The 20,384-nt window shown below is 39.4% G+C and overlaps 1 protein-coding gene across 1 annotated transcript in view; it reads right to left on the bottom strand.

Annotated features, from left to right (window-relative positions):
- LOC139712762 (coronin-6-like) overlaps positions 1-20,384 on the bottom strand; it is a 71,452-nt gene that overhangs the window by 38,029 nt on the left and 13,039 nt on the right. The window contains exons 2-6 of the mRNA XM_071624555.1: positions 9,677-9,935; positions 9,112-9,287; positions 5,381-5,497; positions 2,147-2,251; positions 697-912 (exon numbers count right to left, since the gene is read on the bottom strand). Of these exons, the coding sequence (XP_071480656.1) occupies positions 697-912; positions 2,147-2,251; positions 5,381-5,497; positions 9,112-9,287; positions 9,677-9,935 (873 nt within the window). The remainder of the gene's footprint in view (positions 1-696; positions 913-2,146; positions 2,252-5,380; positions 5,498-9,111; positions 9,288-9,676; positions 9,936-20,384) is intronic.

The raw sequence follows: 20,384 nt of genomic DNA, 5'->3' as shown, positions 1-20,384 counted from the left end.
CTCTGGAATGATCTCCCCCACCATACCATGGACATCAAACGCAGCATGACCTTCAAATCTACACTTCAAAATCAATTCAAATTATGTAATTATGGTATCTTCACTCCCTTCCACTCTCGTCGTACGCCAAGTTACAAATACTTCTAGCTATAATCCCTAGAGGACCCTTCGGAAGTGACGAACACAAGATACAAGGTACAAGGATTTTCTGTCACCTTTGGAAAGTATTCAGTCCCCAGCCCTAATATGCATCATTTTCTGAAATCATACAATGTTAATACTGCAAGAGCTGTTATTATCACGATGGTTTAATTTTCACAAATGTCGTATATCACTTTTGGGTCATAAATTTAGCAACTTGAGAACATTATATTCACCACCTGATCTTTATCGCACTAAATTTGCGGAGTAAACAGACAGGTATTCGTGAACTTACAATAGCTTGGTTGTGGCGCGAAATTATCTGTGACCAAATTCGTGAAAATGTCTGCATGCAAAAATCACAGCTTTTTTTTCAGTACACACTTGACTCACTGCAAAAGCAAAGTGGCTGGAATTTCAGTCCAGATGAGCAACTGATGCACTCAACTTGACCTTGGTTGGTCTCAGTCTTCTGACACAACCTCGTTACTGTGTGAAGGTTACTACCTCATTGGGGGATGGGGTGAATACCTCTGCGGAGGCAGCTAATCTTACTTTGCGGGGCACGATGAACGACACGGGCTCGATGCCCTTGAAGCCTTTGACGTCGATGGCTTTGTAGAGTCGCGCCACCTCGCACAAGTTGACGTTACAGCCGCGCTTTGGCATGTAACCCATGCCTTTCTGGGGAGAGCTGGACTGGTACGTGGTAATGTAGTGTATGTACGGTGCTTCTGGAGTAAGCTCGTAGTATCGTATTACAGTGTCTCCCTTTTCAGAGCATGAGAGAGAAAGAGAGAGCATGGAAGAAAGAGAACGATGAGAGGAAAAAAAAAATGACATTTAGAATTATTCATCGCAGCGCAACACCAACATGTCTGGAATCCTGCTGCTATACACTGTAAAAAGTTGATAGTAGGTTCTTTGGTGATGAGGTACAATGTATAAAGATCTCCAAGACCTTGAGGTACCATCTCAGCATCTAACCATGACTGTGTACCGCTTTCACTGCGTGGTCCAAACACAGCCGAGAGCTATCTGGACTGCTGTAGCAGTTCAGCTCGCAATTTGCCTCATCAAACATGCTTCCAATTCTAAAACATCTGACATATCATTTCATTCTTCTTACTTTCATCAAGTAATGCTTTCAATCTTGCTCATTTGCTCATTCAGGTATTCATTCATTCATTTGCATATTAAAGGACAAGTCCACCTTCATATACATAAGGATTGAGAGAATGCAGCAATATTAATAGAACACATCAGTGAAAGTTTGAGGAAAATTGGACAATCCGTTCAGAAGTTACAAATATTTTAAGTATCTGCGCAGTCACTGCTGGAAGAGAAGACTACTACAGTGTATGATGTCACATGCGTACAACTATATAAGGAAAATAAAAAGAGAATTTCACAAAACTTTACTTTTTGAATAAAGTGCACATTTCTTCGACTTGCTACTGACGTATGGTAAGGGTAATATTATTCCCCCTGCCTTCTGAAAGAGAGAAGTCGAGTGTTCTTTTGTTATGTTATGTTATTAAAAATGGAAATATGTTGAATTTTCTTTATTCTTTCTTTATATTGTTGTACTCATGTGACATCACAAGCTATAGCAGTCTTCTCATCCAGCCGTGACTGAGGAGAAACTTCAAAAATTCATAACTTTTTAACGGAGTGTCCGATTTTGCTCAAACTCTCACTGATGTGTTCTACTAATATTGCTGCATTCATTCAACCCACATGTCTATGAAGGTGAACTTGTCCTTTAAACTATTCATTTATTCATAATTCATATGCATTTAATCATTCATTCATATTCTTGCATTCATTCATTCATTCATATTCTTGCATTCATTCATTCATTCATGCATGCATGTTTATATTCATACATTTACTATTCACTCACATTCATTCATTCGATCATTCATCCATTCATCCACTTTTTCCCTTTAAAAGCCGAGTGCACGCCAGGTGCAGTGAGCTTCTGGAGAGTGCTGATACTCACCTTTCCAACAAAATATGCCATGTTCAAGTCGGGGTCGTAGAGTATCGATAGCGGAGCGTTCGTCTGGTCCAGGGTTTCGTGGACCAGAGGCTTAGAGACGGCGTTCTATCCAATAGAGAAATACCAACAGCCATACTGATCATAAACTACAAAGATTTGACATCCATCATTGAATTTGGGAAGTGCGAGTATGAACATCATTTAGAGTATTACAGCATTTAATTCTCTTAGACTTGCATTTGAGTTTGTAAGTTTGGGGTTATTTTATTTCACCACAGGTCACTCACTTCAGCCTATGGCTGTTCTTCTGTGAGTCTGTGTAGTTTAAAAAACATACAGTAATACAAAATACAACATATCATACATAGTATAGGAAACAAGAAAAAAACAACTAAAAAAGCAAAACATTTAAAATCATACAACCAAAAGAAATAGGAATTAAGATACTGAACAAAACCACAAGAAACGGTTGATAAACAATGTTACAGTTCAATGCAAATAATTACTATCCTTCGGGTGCATTTATCCATAACTTTTCTGAGGCAGAGTTATGATTCTCAATGCGTTTGAGGCACTTTTGAGCAATAGATATGTATTGATATGCAACCGTGTTTGCAAAAGCGTTTAAAATGCTTACCGTATTCGCTGGCGTATAGGCCGCAGTATTTTTCAGAAAAATAAAAATGAAAAGTCGGGGTGCGGCCTTTCTGGCGGCAAAACCAAAATTGGTCCCTGCATCCCGGCAAATCAGAAATAACTAGAAATGTCGCTATGGTGACTGGTATGCCTCCGCCATACTGCATGATTCTCCTCATAGGTAAAGATAGTACATGTGGACAATGTGTGATTACATTTTCACAAAATTGGGAAAATATTAAAACAACAAGTTTGTCACAAATGTGTTAAATGTTCATCTTCCTTGACCTAGGTTTAACTTGATGAATAGGAGAGCATGTATTTGGGAGTTAAGGACTTTAACTTGACTTTGACCCATTCATACAACGTGTATGTTTAAATGCATTGAGTCATTTTCAAGGTACGGAGAAAAAGTGCAATATCTGTATTGAATAGTAAATTGTTACCATTTTCATCTGGCCTTTGACCCTAAAATTCATAAAATAATCACTGTCAGGCAGAACATGCATAAATATAACGTTTCAAGATAACTTGAGCCACTTCCGAGATATGGAGGAAAAGCATAGTTCAGCACTTTCACTTGATCTTTGACCTTTTGACCTTTGAGGCAAAAACAAAAGAAAAAAAAATTCCAAAGAATCTCTATTAGGTTATGCATGCATACACCAAGTGTAAAAAATATAATAATCCTGCCAGCATTGCATAAACATGACGGAAATAGTAAAATTTTGAAGTGTTTCCCTTGACCTTTGACCCCTGACCTTTGACCCCATGAACCCTAAATTTTCCAGATGATCACTGCCAGTCAGTTCATGTATATATACCATGTTTCATAAAGATACCTTAAACAATTTCCAAGGTACAGAGAAAAAAGTGAAGTTTAAATATTTTTACTTGACCTTTTGACCTTTGACCTCATGACCCAAACTTTCACCAGAGAATCTTAATTGGGTAATACATGTACACATTTGTATACACTAAGTTTCAAGAAAATATCTTCAGGCATTGCATAGTTATGGTGGAAATAGTGCAATTTTATGTATTTGACCTTGACCTTGACCTTTGACCTTCAGCATGTGCACCCAAAAGTTGATAGGCACAACTCCACCCCCTAATACACATACACATACACATAACACACATACCTTAAAAGGTTTTGATAGTTTATACCCTGTCCACAAAATTCATTACGGACAGAAGGACGGACGGACGGAAGGACGGACGGACGGACGGACGGACGGACGGACGGACGGACAACCCGAAAACATAATGCCTCCAGCACCACTTCGTGGTGGAGGCATAAAAACTAACACATTTATACATGTTTGGGACTACACAATAGGCAACCAAGTAGGCAACCATCCTCCCATGATATGAATACCAGTATACAAATCTTACAAGCAAAGCTGCATTCCATGTTTGTTTCACAACTTGACTTCCCTCAACAGTATGTCCTCTTTGTCTTTTCTATGAAATTTTAATGAGGCAAAAATAAAACTTAAGCTCAAAGCACAGCGCTATGCTAATTGAGTGTTTGTCAGAACCTATTACATGATTACCTGTCTATTACATGATTACCTGTCTATTACAATGTACCTCTGTCTATGACAATGTACCTGTCTATTACAATGTACATGTCTATGACGGTACCTGTCTATTTACACTGTTCCTGTCTATTAGATGACTCGACTAAGGACTCGCACAATCGAAGATCGCTGTATACGATCCGTGTGGCGTATGTTCTCTAGATTTCCTGTCCCTTTCTCTCATTTTCTCTCTTTTGCTTTCGTATCATTATACCCCTTTATTTTCAGAGTACAATCGTACTTCTGAGCATGTTTTGTTCATTTTAGTTAAGTTATTACCTCATTGGCAAAAATTTGGAGGTGAGTTTTTGTTTGAGTGTTTGTTCGAGTTTTTCGATTGGACGATGTGTAGATCATCTATGAGTGTGCGAGAACATCGTACTTTGTATGGTACCCACTCATTTGTTTACCGTAAAGTGTCTTCATCGTTCGTCTTCAAGCATCAGGTTTTCACCCTAGTGTTTTTTTTTTTTTTTTTTTTGCATTGCACAAATCGGGGGTGCGGCTAACACGGTGCTGCAGCCTTTGCGCCGGCGAATACGGTATTTGAAACCGCCATTCAAAGGGCATTTCGGAACGCACATGAGATCACCATTGCTTTTCTGCGAGTAGATAAACGCAATGCCATTTTAAAACCTATTTCTCCAAGCTGCCACGGTCAACTTCAGTATACTGCACTCGCCGTCTGTTAAAAAACAGCATGCACTTCAGTTGACCTCTACTTCCCAGGTTCAACGGCGCAAAGCAGCTCCACAAAGACAACGCTTGAAACGCCATTATATGATGTTTACTTAAAAATGCGGCACCCCGAGAATCGTGTTTCAAACCAAGTTCGCTAGCGCCATTCAAAATGCATTTTGAACCGTGATTCTCTTTCTCGGGTTATACATGCAGCCTTTGCCTCTATGTGTATTTTTTTTTCCTCTTTCAATGAGATGAACTTGTACATGTATGTGGAGCCGTTGCTCAAATTCAGGATTACTGCCCGTGCAGTCATCCGTCCCCGACTTACCAGGTCCCAGACTTTGTACTCCCTCTCACTCCTTCTGGTGAAGCCGGTTGTCAAGACTCGGTTGTCCTTGAGGAGCACCAGACGTTGTTCCCTTGGCGACTCGTGTCCCTCAAATTCCTACACGCGAGGTTTATGTGTGCAGGCACATGGGAAGGAAAAAAAACACAACAAAGAGCAAACAAAACAAAACATTAAAAAACAAGTCAGCCCAAGGCAGCCCTGAAACCAGTGACATTACCATGGCAACAATCTTCCCCCCCCCCCCACAAAAGATTAAGTTTGCATATCTATGGGTGCGTTTATCAACTCCTTTTCTTGGCAGAAACAGGTTATCCAAACAGCTTTCACAGAATTTTTACGAGTTGATAAACGCAAAGCTGTTTTGAAAGCCCTTTAGGAAAGCCTTTACGAAAGAGTGCATTTATCAACTCTCCTTTCTCGGCAGAAACAGGTTATCCAAACAGCTTTCAAGGAACTTTTACGAGTAGATAACCGCAAAGCTGTTTTGAAAGCCCTGTAGGAAAGCCTTTTCGAAAGCCCCAAATTTGTGGCTATCCAAACAGGTTTCCTAAACAGGTTTTCAGAAACCTGTTTGTAAAAGCCTTTTGGAAGTTGATAAACGCAAAGCTGTTTTGAAACGGCTTTGTAGTATTGTATTTCAGTTACGAACAATGCAAGCCTTATGACCTCTTCTCCTCGGGTCGAATTGCGCAATGCAGCTGTGCAGTGACAGGCCAGTTAAAAAATCGTGTTGAGAGAGTTGATAAACGCAACTATTTTGAAAGTCGTTTCTAATGGGCTTTGGAAAGGGCTATCGAAAGCCGTTTATACAGGGGAAAGTTGATAAACGCAGCCAAAGTCTCATGCCGCCACTCAGAAATATTTGAAGTATGTGCTAAACTGGAGCTGCCTCACAGATAGGAAGACAAATGATTCATGTGGGATTGCATCATGACTCGTCACTCTCAAAGGAAGATATGTCTTTATGATGGTAATTGCTTTTCGCCATCCCTTCTTAGAAAACAAGCGGCACATTAATAGTACAGGCAGTCAGGGCTTTGAAAAGGGCTCTCGAAAGGGCTTTCGAAAGGGCTATCGAAAGGGCAATCGAAAGCCGTTTAAACAGGGGAAAGTTGATAAACGCAGCCTACGTTGTATGTACCACAGCCGTTACATGTGCCAAATTTCAAGCCATATTCTCAAAGACTGAGGGAGTTAACTGAATCCACAATATTTTTGTATTCTTCTTAGTGAAAAAAAATGTTGTTACCATGGCAACACATTGTTCAACAATGACGAAAGATAGTTTTCACATCTATGTACCATAGTGGTCACACGTGCCAAAATTCAAGCTAAAGGCTAAAAGACTAAGGGAGTAAGCTGAATCCACAACATTTCTATACGCTTTTTAGTGAAAAAATACTGTTACCATGGCAATGCATTAACAATGACAAAAGAAAAGTTTGCACATCTACATACTTTAGCAGTCACATGTACCAAATTTTAAGCCAAGTGCTCAAACAGCAACATTTTGAAAGATTTCTTTAAAAATTGCCGTTGCCATGGCAACACATTATGCAATACTAACGAAAAAGGTGTCTTGCACATCTTCATTTGATAGCAGTCACACAGGCCAAATTTGGGGTGATTTGCTCAAAAAATGAGAGTAGTTCGATCCACAAGTTTTCATAAAAATATGCTGTTACCATAGCAATGCATTATGCAATACTAACAAAAAAGGTATCTTGCACATCTACCTTTGACAGTGGTCACACATGCCAAATTTGGGGTCAATTGCTCAAACAAGGCAAGTGCCAAACTGTGTCTCGCCCATTCGCGTACAAGGAATTAATGTCTTTTATAACTCCCAGAAGTTAATTGACCTGCTTATGACCTTTGACCTTGTGGTGACCTTCAACACCCCAAAGGACATTTACCATCCAAGTTTGGTAACAAACGGACAGAGGGATCAAAAGTAATGAGCCATAATTGAAACGCACCATAAAAACTTAACATTGGGCCCTAAAAATTTGTTGACCCCTTTCTGTGACCTTTGACCTTGTGATGACCTTTAACTCCCCAAGGGACATCTACCGTCCAATACATGGTCACAAACGGACATAGGGATCAAAAGTTATGAGCCACAATCAAAACACGCCCTAAAAACATAACATTGGGGCCTTAAAAGTTTGTTGACTCCTGTCTGTGACCTTTGACCTTGTGAAGACGACCTTCACCTCCCCAAGGGACATCTTCCATCTAAGTCTGGTCACAAACGGACAAAGGGATCAAAAGTAATGAGCCACAATCAAAACGTGCCCTAAAAACATAACATTGGGGCCATAAAAGTTTGTTGACCCCTGTCTGTGACCTTTGACCTTGTGACGACCTTCACCTCCCCAAGGGACATCTTCCATCCAAGTTTGGTCACAAACGGACAAAGGGATCAAAAGTTATGAGCCATAAATGAAATGCGCCCTAAAAACTTAACATTGGGCCCTAAACGTTTGTTGACCCCTGTCTGTGACCTTTGACCTTGTGGTTACCTTCAACTTCCCAAGAGACATCTACCATCACCCAAGTTTGATTGCCATTGTAGCAACATGTGCTAAGTTACATGTGATAAGAGAGTCTTGCAAGTAAACTTAAACGTATGACCTCAAATGACTTTTGACCTTATCATGTGACCTCTTACGGCACCTTAACATGAAGGTACCCCCAGTGCATCCATCACTAAATTTGACTGCCATTGTAGCAACACGTGTCGAGTTACGTGTGATAAGAGAGTCTTGCAAGTAAACTTTAACGAATGACCTCAAATGACCTTTGACCTTATCCTGTGACCTCCGACGGCACCATAACATGAAGGTACCCCCAGTGCATCTATGACCCAAGTTAGGTTGTAATCCAAGCAACTTATGTGAAGTTATTTGTCAAAAGAGAGTCTTGCAGGTAAACTTTATCATAGAAAAGAGAGTCATGCACATACTCCTTAATATATGACCTCAAATGACCTTTGACATCATCACATGACCTCCGACAACACCGTAACATGAAGGTACCCCTAGTGCTTCTATCACCCAAGTGTGGCTGCCATTGCTGTAACAGTTGCCAAGTTACGCACAGAGAGTCTTGCAGGTAAACTTTAACATTTGTGACGGACGACGGACGAACGACGGACGAACGACGGAGGGATGATGGACGGACGACAGATGGACGACGGACGGACGATGGACGGACGCCATTTGGATCCCTTAGTCTCGCCTTCACCTCCGGTGGGCGCGACAAAAATGAGAGAGTAGTTCGATCCACAAAATTTTGCAACAGACCGCACGCGCGCCCGCCCGACCGCAGAGTGATTCCTATATTACCTCCCCTACACACTATGTGTGGGTGGGGGTATAAAAAGAGTTCTACACTGTAACTTTACTTCTTGAGCAGCAGACACATTACAATGGTAACAAAATCAAGCTTACATCTTGATCGAAAATACCACCTGTTGCCCAGTTTCAGCTTGGGGCAAGCGGTTGACATCCAGTGCTTTCACAGAAACGTAAAAGAAGAAATCTGAGAGGGAAAAAAAAATCAGACTTCCTGACTTCCAACTGAAATTTCAGAAGACGGGGATTCATTGGAAGTCACTGTTATCGTCACAAGGCAGCGGCACAGATGGGCTTGAGGTCATTTTGAATGATCTGTCCAGATGGTGTTCGCAAACAAAAGGAACTCACCGCTACCAAATCTCCTGTCACTGCGTTGTGGACCCGCACTTTCTTGTCCTTGCAGACGTAGCCGATCCTGGAGCCGTCGTAGTTCCAGCATATGTCTTGCACGACACTGCTGGTGGCGAATTCCTTAAGAATCTCATTGGAGTCCAGGTCCCATATGCAAATTTTTCCGTCCACACCTTTTTTTGGACGACACCAGAAATTCATGAAAAAAAGAAAAAAAAAGAGGAAGTGAGACAAACTATTTTGTCAGAACAATAATACGATTTTCATTCAAGTCGCCATCCCCTCATCCTCCCTTCACCTACTAGACTTTACATACATACACAACTGTACCAGGTTTGAATGTTAAGAGCTACAAGGTTGTATATTACAGATAAACTCTGCTACTGTTTTAACACTACTCTGGTGACAACTAATGCTCTTAACCAGTCCTTTTTCTTTTTTTTTTTAAATTCAGAAGTACCGATTTACTGAAAACAAAATGACAATTTCAGCAGGAAAAAGAGAGAGAGCAAAAAAATCTTCCCAGGATCCCATCAGGGTTGATCAGATCCTCCCTCCTCACCAGCAGTCAATAGTACATTCTCGACGGTCGGGTGAAACTTAATGGCCGACACCCGCTTCTGGTGAACCTGCTCCGCCATGAGCTCGTCCTTCTCCGTCATGGGCTCCGTGAGCCCACCGTCCGGGATTTGCCACAGCTTGATGACACCGTTGTCGTCGCAGCTGGCGATGAGATTGTCATTGAAGGGCGACCAGGCGAGGTCGAGGACGGCCGCTTGGTGGCCCATCACCTGAGGATAGTTGGCATCCAGGCGTCCCGTCTGCGGCAGGGGAGGAAAAAAAGAATGGTAGCATGCCATCAAAACAAAATTACATACATTTACTAACCCTTTCTTGGTGTAAATGTACACATAAGAGATGTGCAAGTTTCTTTCATTAAGTACTAAATGGCACATACAAAAATAATGAATGTGCTTATGACTGCAATGGACAGAATATTTCTTGAGATGAGAGATGAATTGATCTATTCAACTCGGCTACACCTCATTGAATGCATCAGTAATTTCATCTTTCACTGAATAAAAAATCTTGCCCATTGAATGTATGAAAAAACATTAATTATTTGTTTTAAATTAAACACCCGCATATTGATTCTTGTTGTAATGATGTGTTATGAATTTTAATAGAAACAAGTAAGAATATGCGAGATAAAATATATATATATGACTGAGAGAGTGTTGTGCACTATACATTGTATACGCTAGCGCGCTGCGTCAATATGCTTGATTGCATGTACACTGCAAACGCAAGCGTTTTATGTATGTTGTGTGCCGGGACTCTTAGCTTGCGTGCAAATGGAGCGTAACATATGAATTCAAGATTGCACGGTAAATGGAGCCACAATTCGTCAGTTGAGAATGATACTAAAGGGTGTTACATGTAAGTTGCCACTAAACCATAGTGTTTGAGACAACTTAACACCCTTCTCATTCTCAACAAACGAATTTCACAAATAATGACGTACAGGTGTAATAGTACACTGCGTCAAATGACCAATGTCAAACAAGTAATCAAATGACAAGGATCAGTTTAGGTATTGTATAAAAGAACATTCATCTACCGTATATGCCAAATATTTTGCAAGGTTTTTATTTTTGCGAATTTCGCGAGTCAGGTGCTATTCGCGAAAATAAAGACACACAAAAATATTGACTCTGATCCCAATGTGAATGTGACGTACGCGTGTACACTTCTCCGTGTCGTACAGGACTCTACGATTGCGAATTTAACCACTCGCGAAATCGTCGGGAATTCCCGATTCGCAAAAATTTAGACTCGCGAAATATATGGCATATACAATGTATACAGTTGTAACTTGGAGTGTGATCAGAGAGCACAAAGTTCAAGAAACATCCATATGAAAAGGAGATTTCAATGTGATCAAACAGGTAAAGCCACACAATGCAGCTACACTTGCAAAGGTTGTTGATGCAACCCTCACAAACCTCCCACACTCCTTCCATGTTCATTGGTTGAACGTGTAGCTCTCGACGGGAAGGTTCACTTTGTTTGTGCCTTGATCAGTGGACTTTAATAAGATTAACATTACATGCAGGGTCACATTAAAGTCAGAGAAAACAGCAAGAAATTGTCAATTGTTCTTCAGGATAAGATTTTTTTTAAATTTATTCCTTTTTTAATGAAAGAGGGGAATATGGCAAATCAATGTACCTATTGGCTCGTGAAATCATGATGCTATCTATTATATACTGATACTACAATGCTTTTACTTTATAATTCAGCAACTAATCCTAAGCCCTTTCAAAACTCACTGTTGTTGAATCATTAATCTCCTAAACAATTTGAAATACAGCTGTAGATGATATTATTATATTTGAATAAAAAAAAAATCTCTATCTTGTTGATTTCAGTGCAGGCATGCTGTATGAAAGTCATGGAGGCATATTACATATTGTACATCCTTTCAACTGATCAGCTCAATGAAGCAGCAAACACTGCACATGAAGCTGCAACCAAAGTGCAACCAAGTGTGTTCAAAAGAACTAGCATTGATACCATTTTAGATTTCCATAACTTGATTAGTCTTTGACAGATTGTGTATGTATTCATCATGCAATCACTGCTCTATTAGCTTCTAATTTTAATACAGTCTGTACGTTCACTTTGATCTATATATATTCAACACAACTTGTTCAACTCACAGTGAATTTTCACCAAACAGCTTTAAAAAAAGATGAGTCAAGCAGTGTGATATAATACGAGTCGACGTCATTATGACAGCAAACTATTGTATAAGCTTTGAGACATTGCAGAAGAATGGAGGAAGCAAAAGGTCAAACTCTGAACATGACCTTATGTCCCAAAAGGTCAAGGGTTAACCACTAAAGAGCCTATCTCACTGGAAAGTGCACTCAAGGAAGCAAGTCCAATGACTTCCGTCTTCAGACATCTCATATACATGTAGGTACAGCCATTCAAATCCTAAATAACATTTGAAAGCTTACTGTTGCCATGTTCTGGGATCATCCCCACCCTGAAGCCTACAATATCTGTGCATGGGGATATTGTTATGAGGGCAGTTATTAAGAAATATCAGTTCAGATACCAACATGTCATATATTACTATCATATTTTGTAACTCTGAGATTGTTACTCAGCAACATTTTTTTTTTCTTTTGCACTCTAGCCACTATCAACAACAATTTATCAACCATCAATTGATTGATGTTTTGATATGATCTTCACATCCCATGTACATATATGATGTAGGTCCAGTTGATTTGAACAAAAACTAATTTGCCACCATGGGAAAATTGTGTACATTGTACACTGCTAAAAGCATAGCCATGACAACATCATAGGGGCCAGGTAATGTTTACATAATATATCACATTGTACTTCGAAGTAAAGGGATATTCTTTACCAGACTTAAAGTTCTTTCAACACAAAAACATGCACACGCACACACACACACACACACATAAACACAGATAATTTGCTCCCATCATTCTGAACAGCTTCCTGTTATTCGACCCCTTCTTGACCTCTATTCTAAATCACTGAACTGAGACGTCATGTAGCTGGGCTTAAAGGGATAATGACAGTGAGTTAATGACGGAGTTAATACCGGTGGATTTGCAATCATTCAGTCTGTTGACTGCCAATGTTGGCTGAGAAGACATCCACCTCACGTCTGGAGATTTGTGCCTGGGGTGCGCGTCTCCGCCCCTCACACACTGGACCATGTGAGATCATGAATTTATCTTCACATTGCTTCCCTCTCAAACTGTCAATTCCCCGCCCCTTTAAAGGTCAAGTTCACCTTCATAAACATGTGAATTGAGAGAATGCAGCAAAATTAGTAGAACACATCAGTAAAAAGTTTGAGAATACAGTGTACAAAACTGTAATTAGTACAATCTGTTCAAAAGTCATGAATTTTGAAAGTTTCAGTCCAGCCATCGCTGGATGAGAAGACTACTAAAGCTTGTGATGTCACATGTGTAGAAAGATATAAAGAAAATTCAACATACATTTGTATTTACACTTTTCTTGTATAATAATAGAGGGTTTGACCTCTGATAGGCCAAGGGCCTTTGTCTTTCCCTCACATCTGCTGCATTTTTTACTGTTTTACTATTTTTCTATTTTATGGTAACAGTCCTTGTACTATCTGTTTTGAAATTGTTTTGTGTACTTTTCCATGTTATGCTCTGAATATATGTATGAATTGAATAAAAGAGCACCTGACTTGCATCTTTCAGAAGGCAGAAGAATAAATACCCTTTTGATATATCAGCCACTAGTCAATGGAATGTTTTGTTTTTTTCTCAAAAAATGTAATTTTATGAAATTCCCTAATATCTTCCTTATATCGTTCTACGCATGTGGCATCATTAACTGAACATTCTAGTAGTCCTGCTAATGCAGGAAGTGTACAGTATGCTGCTGCCGCTCTCACACGCATGTGAGATGGGAACAAACAGGATGCTACAATGTATAGGACCATGCTTGATCCTCAGACGGACACGTTATTAAACCCCCGACTGGCGCAACGACTGGCGCAACGACTACCACGGGCATGAACTCTTCCTGGAGCATGGAATGAATTCTACTCAACACATGTACACCGCTTTAAAGCTCCATGCCATTTTTAACATTTACTATGAAAAAAAAAAACAGCTTCAGTGCTTCAAAATACATTGTACCTGTAGTACTAAAATTTGAGTTAGGAATACAAATAACCAAAACGAATCAGCATAATCAATCTATTGTAATACTTAAATGTGGAACAATAGTTTTATTAAAAACCATATTTCTAGAATAAACCATCCGTACAGTTACCGTTTACTGATGAAATTTGTGATATCTCCTTTAGAGTTTACATCATATCTGTGGCTTTTTTTGTGAAATTTTTGTGTGGAGGGTGTTTTGTGATGCAACTGAACTATTTGCATCAAATGTGATTATTCTAAATTTAAAAAAAAAATCACTGCTCCCAATGTTAAAAAGCGACTTTAAGTTTTATACATCTTGAAACTAAGATACCCATACCCTGACACCGCACCTACAATGTACTTCTAAGCAACAGAACAGTTAACTTTAATGCCATTACTCTGATATTGCGACATCTACAGCGTATGTAAATACTGTAGATGTCATTTTACGTACCTGGTATCTTTAATTACATATAGTTATAATACTGTCGTATCTTATTCCCAGATGCACTATGAATGAAAGAAGAAAGAAAAATGAAAATTATCTGTCAGATAACAGTATACCTGTACACAGTGTACATACATGTATGTTCTAACGAAGTTGTGCTGAGTAGCAAATTTGTGTACATGCCTAAAAACATAGTGTGATAACATAATTATGGTGTCACAATGCTCTCCATTCAAATTTTTAATTACCTCCGCCAAGGGAGAAGGTTATGTTTTCGTTACCGTTGGTTTGTTAGTTAGTTAGTTAGTTTGTCCGTGTGCAAAATAACTCAAAAAGTAATTAACGGATTTGGATGAAACTTGCAGGAAAGGTTGAGAATGACACAAGTAACAAACGATTAACTTTTGGTAGTGATCCGAGAATTTTGGGGGAATTTATGACAGATTTTATATATTCTGGCAGTAGGGTCAATGAACTTGGGGAGTTCAGGCTGCGCGTATTGAGGTTTGCATGCGCGCACTAAAGTGCGTGCTCTACATGTAGTTTCTGCTAGGGCGAGGCGCGCCGTGCAGCTGAGGGTTTATGACGTAACAAAGGCTTCTATGTACTTGTTATGGGGAAATTGGGCGACTTTCAGCACACTATAAACACTTTCAGCATGCTATAAGTGCGTATGGGTGGTATTCACTGATATCTCTATGGAAGAACAAGATCAGTGGTGGAAATGAACTGCATGCTTGGCGGAGGTCTGCGCTCTCAGAGTGCTTCTCTAGTTGACAATTTTATGCTTTAATTCTTTCAGTCACATTGTTAAAGTAAAACACAGCACCAAACCACAGAAATTTTGCTTCTCATCTGGAGCTCGATGGGTTCAATTTAACATTTATGAGGAAATGATCCCAAATGCAACACTTTCGTACAGTATCATTTTAAACTTCTACGACAATTGTATTCAAATCATTTGCAGACAATTTCTTTGACAGTGTCTTTTTATGCATGACCCCCGAATGGTCACGGTATTGACTCCAGTTTATCTGTCACACATTGAACAGTAGTGCTGATTCTCTGGCAAGCTACATGTATGTTGTGTTTTTCCTTCCTTGTAATTCTAATAGCGGGTTTTGCTTTTCACAGAGCACACGGTCTGTGCGAGTGATATGTAGTATAAAGCGACAATTCAGAGCTTCTGTAATAACCTGTTTGAAAAATGACGCCAGCATAGTTACTACGCTGATAGCTTCCACTTCATTCCCATGGTACTGGCACTTCCTCTTAAAATCGTCGACTTATTTATCACACACAAAGATAATATGGCTACAAGAAGTGGGACTTCACAACCACACATGCACATTATGTGAAGTGAGTGCCTGGCTTATTGGATACACTGTACAAATGTAACTGAACTCCTGAAATTGAAACTAAGATATTTTTTTTCTCCTTTTCCCTTTCTATCACTATCTATCTTAATCTATCTCTCTCTCTTTTTCTCTCTCTCTCTTCTACTTTCTCTCCTTCTCTACTCTCCTCTCTCCTGTCTGAATGAGAACAATGCAATATCTAATGGCCTCATTCATTAACTCTGCATGCATTTTTCATTCACACACACACTAGTACTTTGGTCAAGACTCATAACTATAAATTGCCCACACAAAACATGCTTATCTGTTCCTTTCATACTGAGGACTGTAATTGCTGTATGTCATTAATATTCGATCAATACTGTATTTTTAATTGGTATATATGTTGTATTCTTTATTTGGTATAAATTTGTTTTTGTTTACCATTTTCCTATTTGTTGAAATGTTTGAATATGTATAATGCATGTAAATATATGATATCTTTTCATTTTTGAAGCGCCATGAGCACTGAAAAGCGGACCTGTGCACTATACAAGTAGCCACTATTATTATTATTAATATTAATAGTATTATTATTATTCAAACGCGTATCCGGGCAATTACCCCCCATCGAAATACTGGTTTAAAAGTGGTAAGGTTAGAATAAAGATTAGGGTTAGGGTTAGATTTAGGTTTAGGATTAGGATTAGGATTACAAATGTAGGATTAGGGCCAAGGAAAGGGTCCGGGGTAATTAATTGCCCAGGGGGTAATTGCCCTAGACCCATTTAAACGTATTGACCAATTTAATATGCATTTTAAGAATTGGACTTGAAAAAAAAAAAAGACCCAAGGGACATGGAGCCCCCCCCCCCCCCCCCCCCACACACACACACACACACACAAATTGAGATCCTGTCCCTCTAGGAATGCTACATGCCAAGTTTGGTCAAAATTGGTTATGGGTATTGAAGAAGAAGATGAAATTGTTAAAAGTTTATGCTTGATGCATGATGAAAAACAGATGAATGTGGAGCTACAGTGTATAAAGGCACACTGTACACCTTTACATTCAATGATCCATAAATTTCTGGTACATTTGTACTGTATGCACACATTGTATACAATCGTATACTATTAAAATTTGAATACCACACAAACTACAGTCTACTTGTACATTGTCTACTTTACTGTACATATGCCATATAACAGTATTTAGTGAGTCAAAATTTTTGCTAATCGGGACTTTGCGACGATTTCGAGAGTGGTTGAATTCTTGATTGTGGAGTCCAGTACTATTAAAACGGAGAAATGTACTATGTATATTACGTGCGCATCACATTCATATCAGGTTCAGCGACAATGTTTTTATACAGTGTCTTTAAATTTGCAAAAATAAAAACTTCACAAAATATTTGCTGTATCCAGTACATGTTATATGAATGAGTTGCATCACAAAAATTCACAGGAGAACATTTTATGCTTGGCCTAGCAGCTACTGTATGGCTAACAGGTTTCCCAGATTTCTAGAAGTGGACATACACTGCATGGTGTACATGCCACCTTGATAGCTTTGTATTGTTTGCTGTCTGTTCAATGAACTGACTCAAACAATGCATCATCTGCACATCATCATGGATGGAAGTCAGAGACTCCAACCCAAAGCACCTTCTGATCTGCAGATTCTCCCGCCTGAAACCCCTAGCAAACGGGAGACTCAAAGTTGATGTGTGCGAAGCGCGAAATTCCCAGGGTTCTAGATGCTCTCTGGTGCTACTACCTACATTGTAAGGCTTATTTTTTTCAACATGTGATAGCAATAAGTAAGAAATCCTTTCCAACGGAAGACACAGAGCCAGGGCGGGAGAAATTAAATCATAAGCAGGAGAAAGGAAAATTTTGCAAAAATGGGTTTTCGGCGGGAGATCTCCCGTCGAAAACGGGAGAGTTGGAGTCTCTGGGAAGTGGGGGGGGGGGGGGGGAGGGAAGGGCTCCCTCGTTGTTTACTGAGTGCCAGTCTATACATTTGTACATGCACTTTAGCATGGTATTGAAATGTACATTGTAGGACAGTATCCTGGGCAGAGTGCTGTTGAAAGAGCTACATTGTAGGCTTTCAAGAGATTATGCAGCAACAACAATGTTCAGAGTACTGTAAAACGAGGAACGTTCGCGTGCATTTTAATTTCGTGAATTTTGCGAGTGGCAAAATTTGCAAAATTAAAATGCACGCAAAAGTTCTTGCCTACACATTATGCATCTGGATGCCAATGGCAATTTGCGAAAATTTCAAGAATGTCGCCAGAAAGGCTGTCGGCTCCAATTTCGCAAAATTTCCGTGCCGTGAATATATCGTGTTTTACAGTAACTGCTCATACAAGCTACCCCTAACCCATATTAAAAATAACAATGAGAAGGTACACAATTTAGAAAGAAAAAGGGATAAGGAAGAGAGAATTAAAGAATATGAGAGAATTAAAGTAATATGAATTGCATTTCTAGGCCATACTAAACCTATTATGGACACAGCCATAAAAATGAATCAAATAAACTATGTGTGTATATTTGTGTAGCTACCATGTACATAATTTGTAGATAAAATGTGTTTTTCAATATTCCTTGTGAACGGAAACACCACTAATCAGAAAGCACACAGTAGCAGCAAGAAAGACAGTCAGCATTACTGCAGGGCTGCCAACTCTCATGCATTTTGGTCCTTTCTCACTCTAAAACTTTATTTCATTTGCATGCATTTCTATTGATCTCACTCATTTTGACTCCTAAATTATAGCATTGGCCTATGGGGGTCTCACTCTCAACTAGTTTCCAGTGTTGGCAGCCCTGCATTACTTACTGTACATGGTCATCGGGGGCGTATGGCTGAAACGTTCCACGTCAAGCGAACGCAAACATGCAGGCAGGTGGTCGAAGTGAGTATAATCGAGTTATGAATTTACAGAACCAATTGTGAGTGTCCTGATTGTTATTATTTCAATTATGAATTAAAATTAATTGCTTTGTATTGTACATGAACATACGCGTACGAAAGAACCCTATTCATTGTAACTCAAGTCAGTTCCCAAAAGTGTTCATGAACGGTGTACGTGGGCAAAGTATACTGTATGCTGAACATACAGGAATATTTGATAGAACAGTCACCCTGAATTCACACTGGGTCCTGCATTGTGGAGACACTCATTGGAAGTCTTTAATACTCTCTTTTTACAACTGACCATTCACACTGCATTCTCCACTGTCCCTGAGCTCTGGGGTCAATCAGGGCTTGATGGAATGAGCCCTGCCATCGGACACCAGAATTCTTGCATACGTGCACATTTGATGAATACTGTAAAAGTGGAAATTTTTCGTGGTGCTGAAATTTTCAGGCATTCCGCGCAACCAGAAACTAGCGCAAAAATAAAAGCATGCAAACATTTTTGCAAGCCATATATTTCTGTAGTTGATGTCTTCATTCCGCGGAATTAAAAACACTGGAAATTCATCGTATCCAGCCAAGCGCGAAAAATTACTCTTGCGAAAACATCCACTTTTACAGTACATAGAGTATCTGGGCACTGTCAATGAGCCCAATACAAGATCACTTTTGTCCCAGGACCCCACAAACTTCGCGGGGACATTGGGAAATGCCTGGGCAAGTGTCCAGACTATGATTTCGGAAGGGAAAAATCCTACAGCACAGGACATTCCCTTGATGCGGGACCAAGAGGAGAATAAACAAGGAGTATGTTACTCTGAACTAGGGTTTTACGATGTCCGAAGAAGACAACATATCAATTTTCTGATGGTGGGCCGTAAGGGCAGCAGTTGGGCTTTCATGATTCTTTTGGCCACCATGTACAACATACTGGTAGTAAGTTGTCATTTTATCCTGGCTACGCCCAGAGACAAATATACGACCTTTGTTTTGTTTTTCTATTTTGTTTACTGATTTAACACCTTCATCACAGGAACCTGGTATACCAGGTTCCAAAAATGAAGACAGCAGTGCCTGCATTTGTGGCATTAATTCATATTAATCTGTGTTATGCTGCCCAGAAAAATAGCTTTAATAGAAAGATTAGAGATTCTTCTATCAATATCTTTTTTTTTCTTTCTGTATGAAAACTGCATGTACATGGCAGTATTATTTGCCTTTTTAATACTCCAATGTGCCAGGCATTTGTTTTGCTGTAAAACTTGTATACAGATGTACAAAGTAGTCAACGCTGAGCTGAGAAGATATTTAATTTCCCTGACCCCATTCAGGTGTGTCTACGTGTATAACAAAAGAGTTTGTGAGCCCATCAGCGCACACTCTATTCGTACCTTGCGCCTGATCGATATGGCACATGTACAAGTTATACATGAAAAGTTGTGAGGACATGACATCATCAACTCGCTCATTTGAATATTCATAAGGACTGGTCAAGAAATGCTTTCAGAAAAGATGTGAAACTTCAAAACGTATATTGTCATATCTTCCTTATTTTTTACCCGACTTTTTTGTCAGTTTTGGAATGTTCTGTAGGTAATGGTTCTCTCTTTCTTTTGGAGCTTATTTGTTTTTGGGTGGATTTCCTCTTTAATTATGAAAGTTGTGTACCATCTCCTAAATCTGAGACACAAGTTATACACTAGCATCTGATTTCTACTTTTTTTTAAAGACTGAACTCTTGGACAAGCATTGTAATAGCTGAACATTACAGAGCCTGCCACAAGTCAATTTTACTTCTTCCAACTCTACAC

This window comes from Diadema antillarum, unplaced genomic scaffold (genome assembly GCF_040938485.1).
Source record: "Diadema antillarum isolate AM-2024a unplaced genomic scaffold, OU_Dant_1.0 seq00001851_RagTag, whole genome shotgun sequence".
NCBI classification, from domain to species: domain Eukaryota; kingdom Metazoa; phylum Echinodermata; class Echinoidea; order Diadematoida; family Diadematidae; genus Diadema; species Diadema antillarum.
Note: the sequence above shows the minus strand (reverse complement) of the source record. Positions and strands in the feature narration are given on the sequence as shown.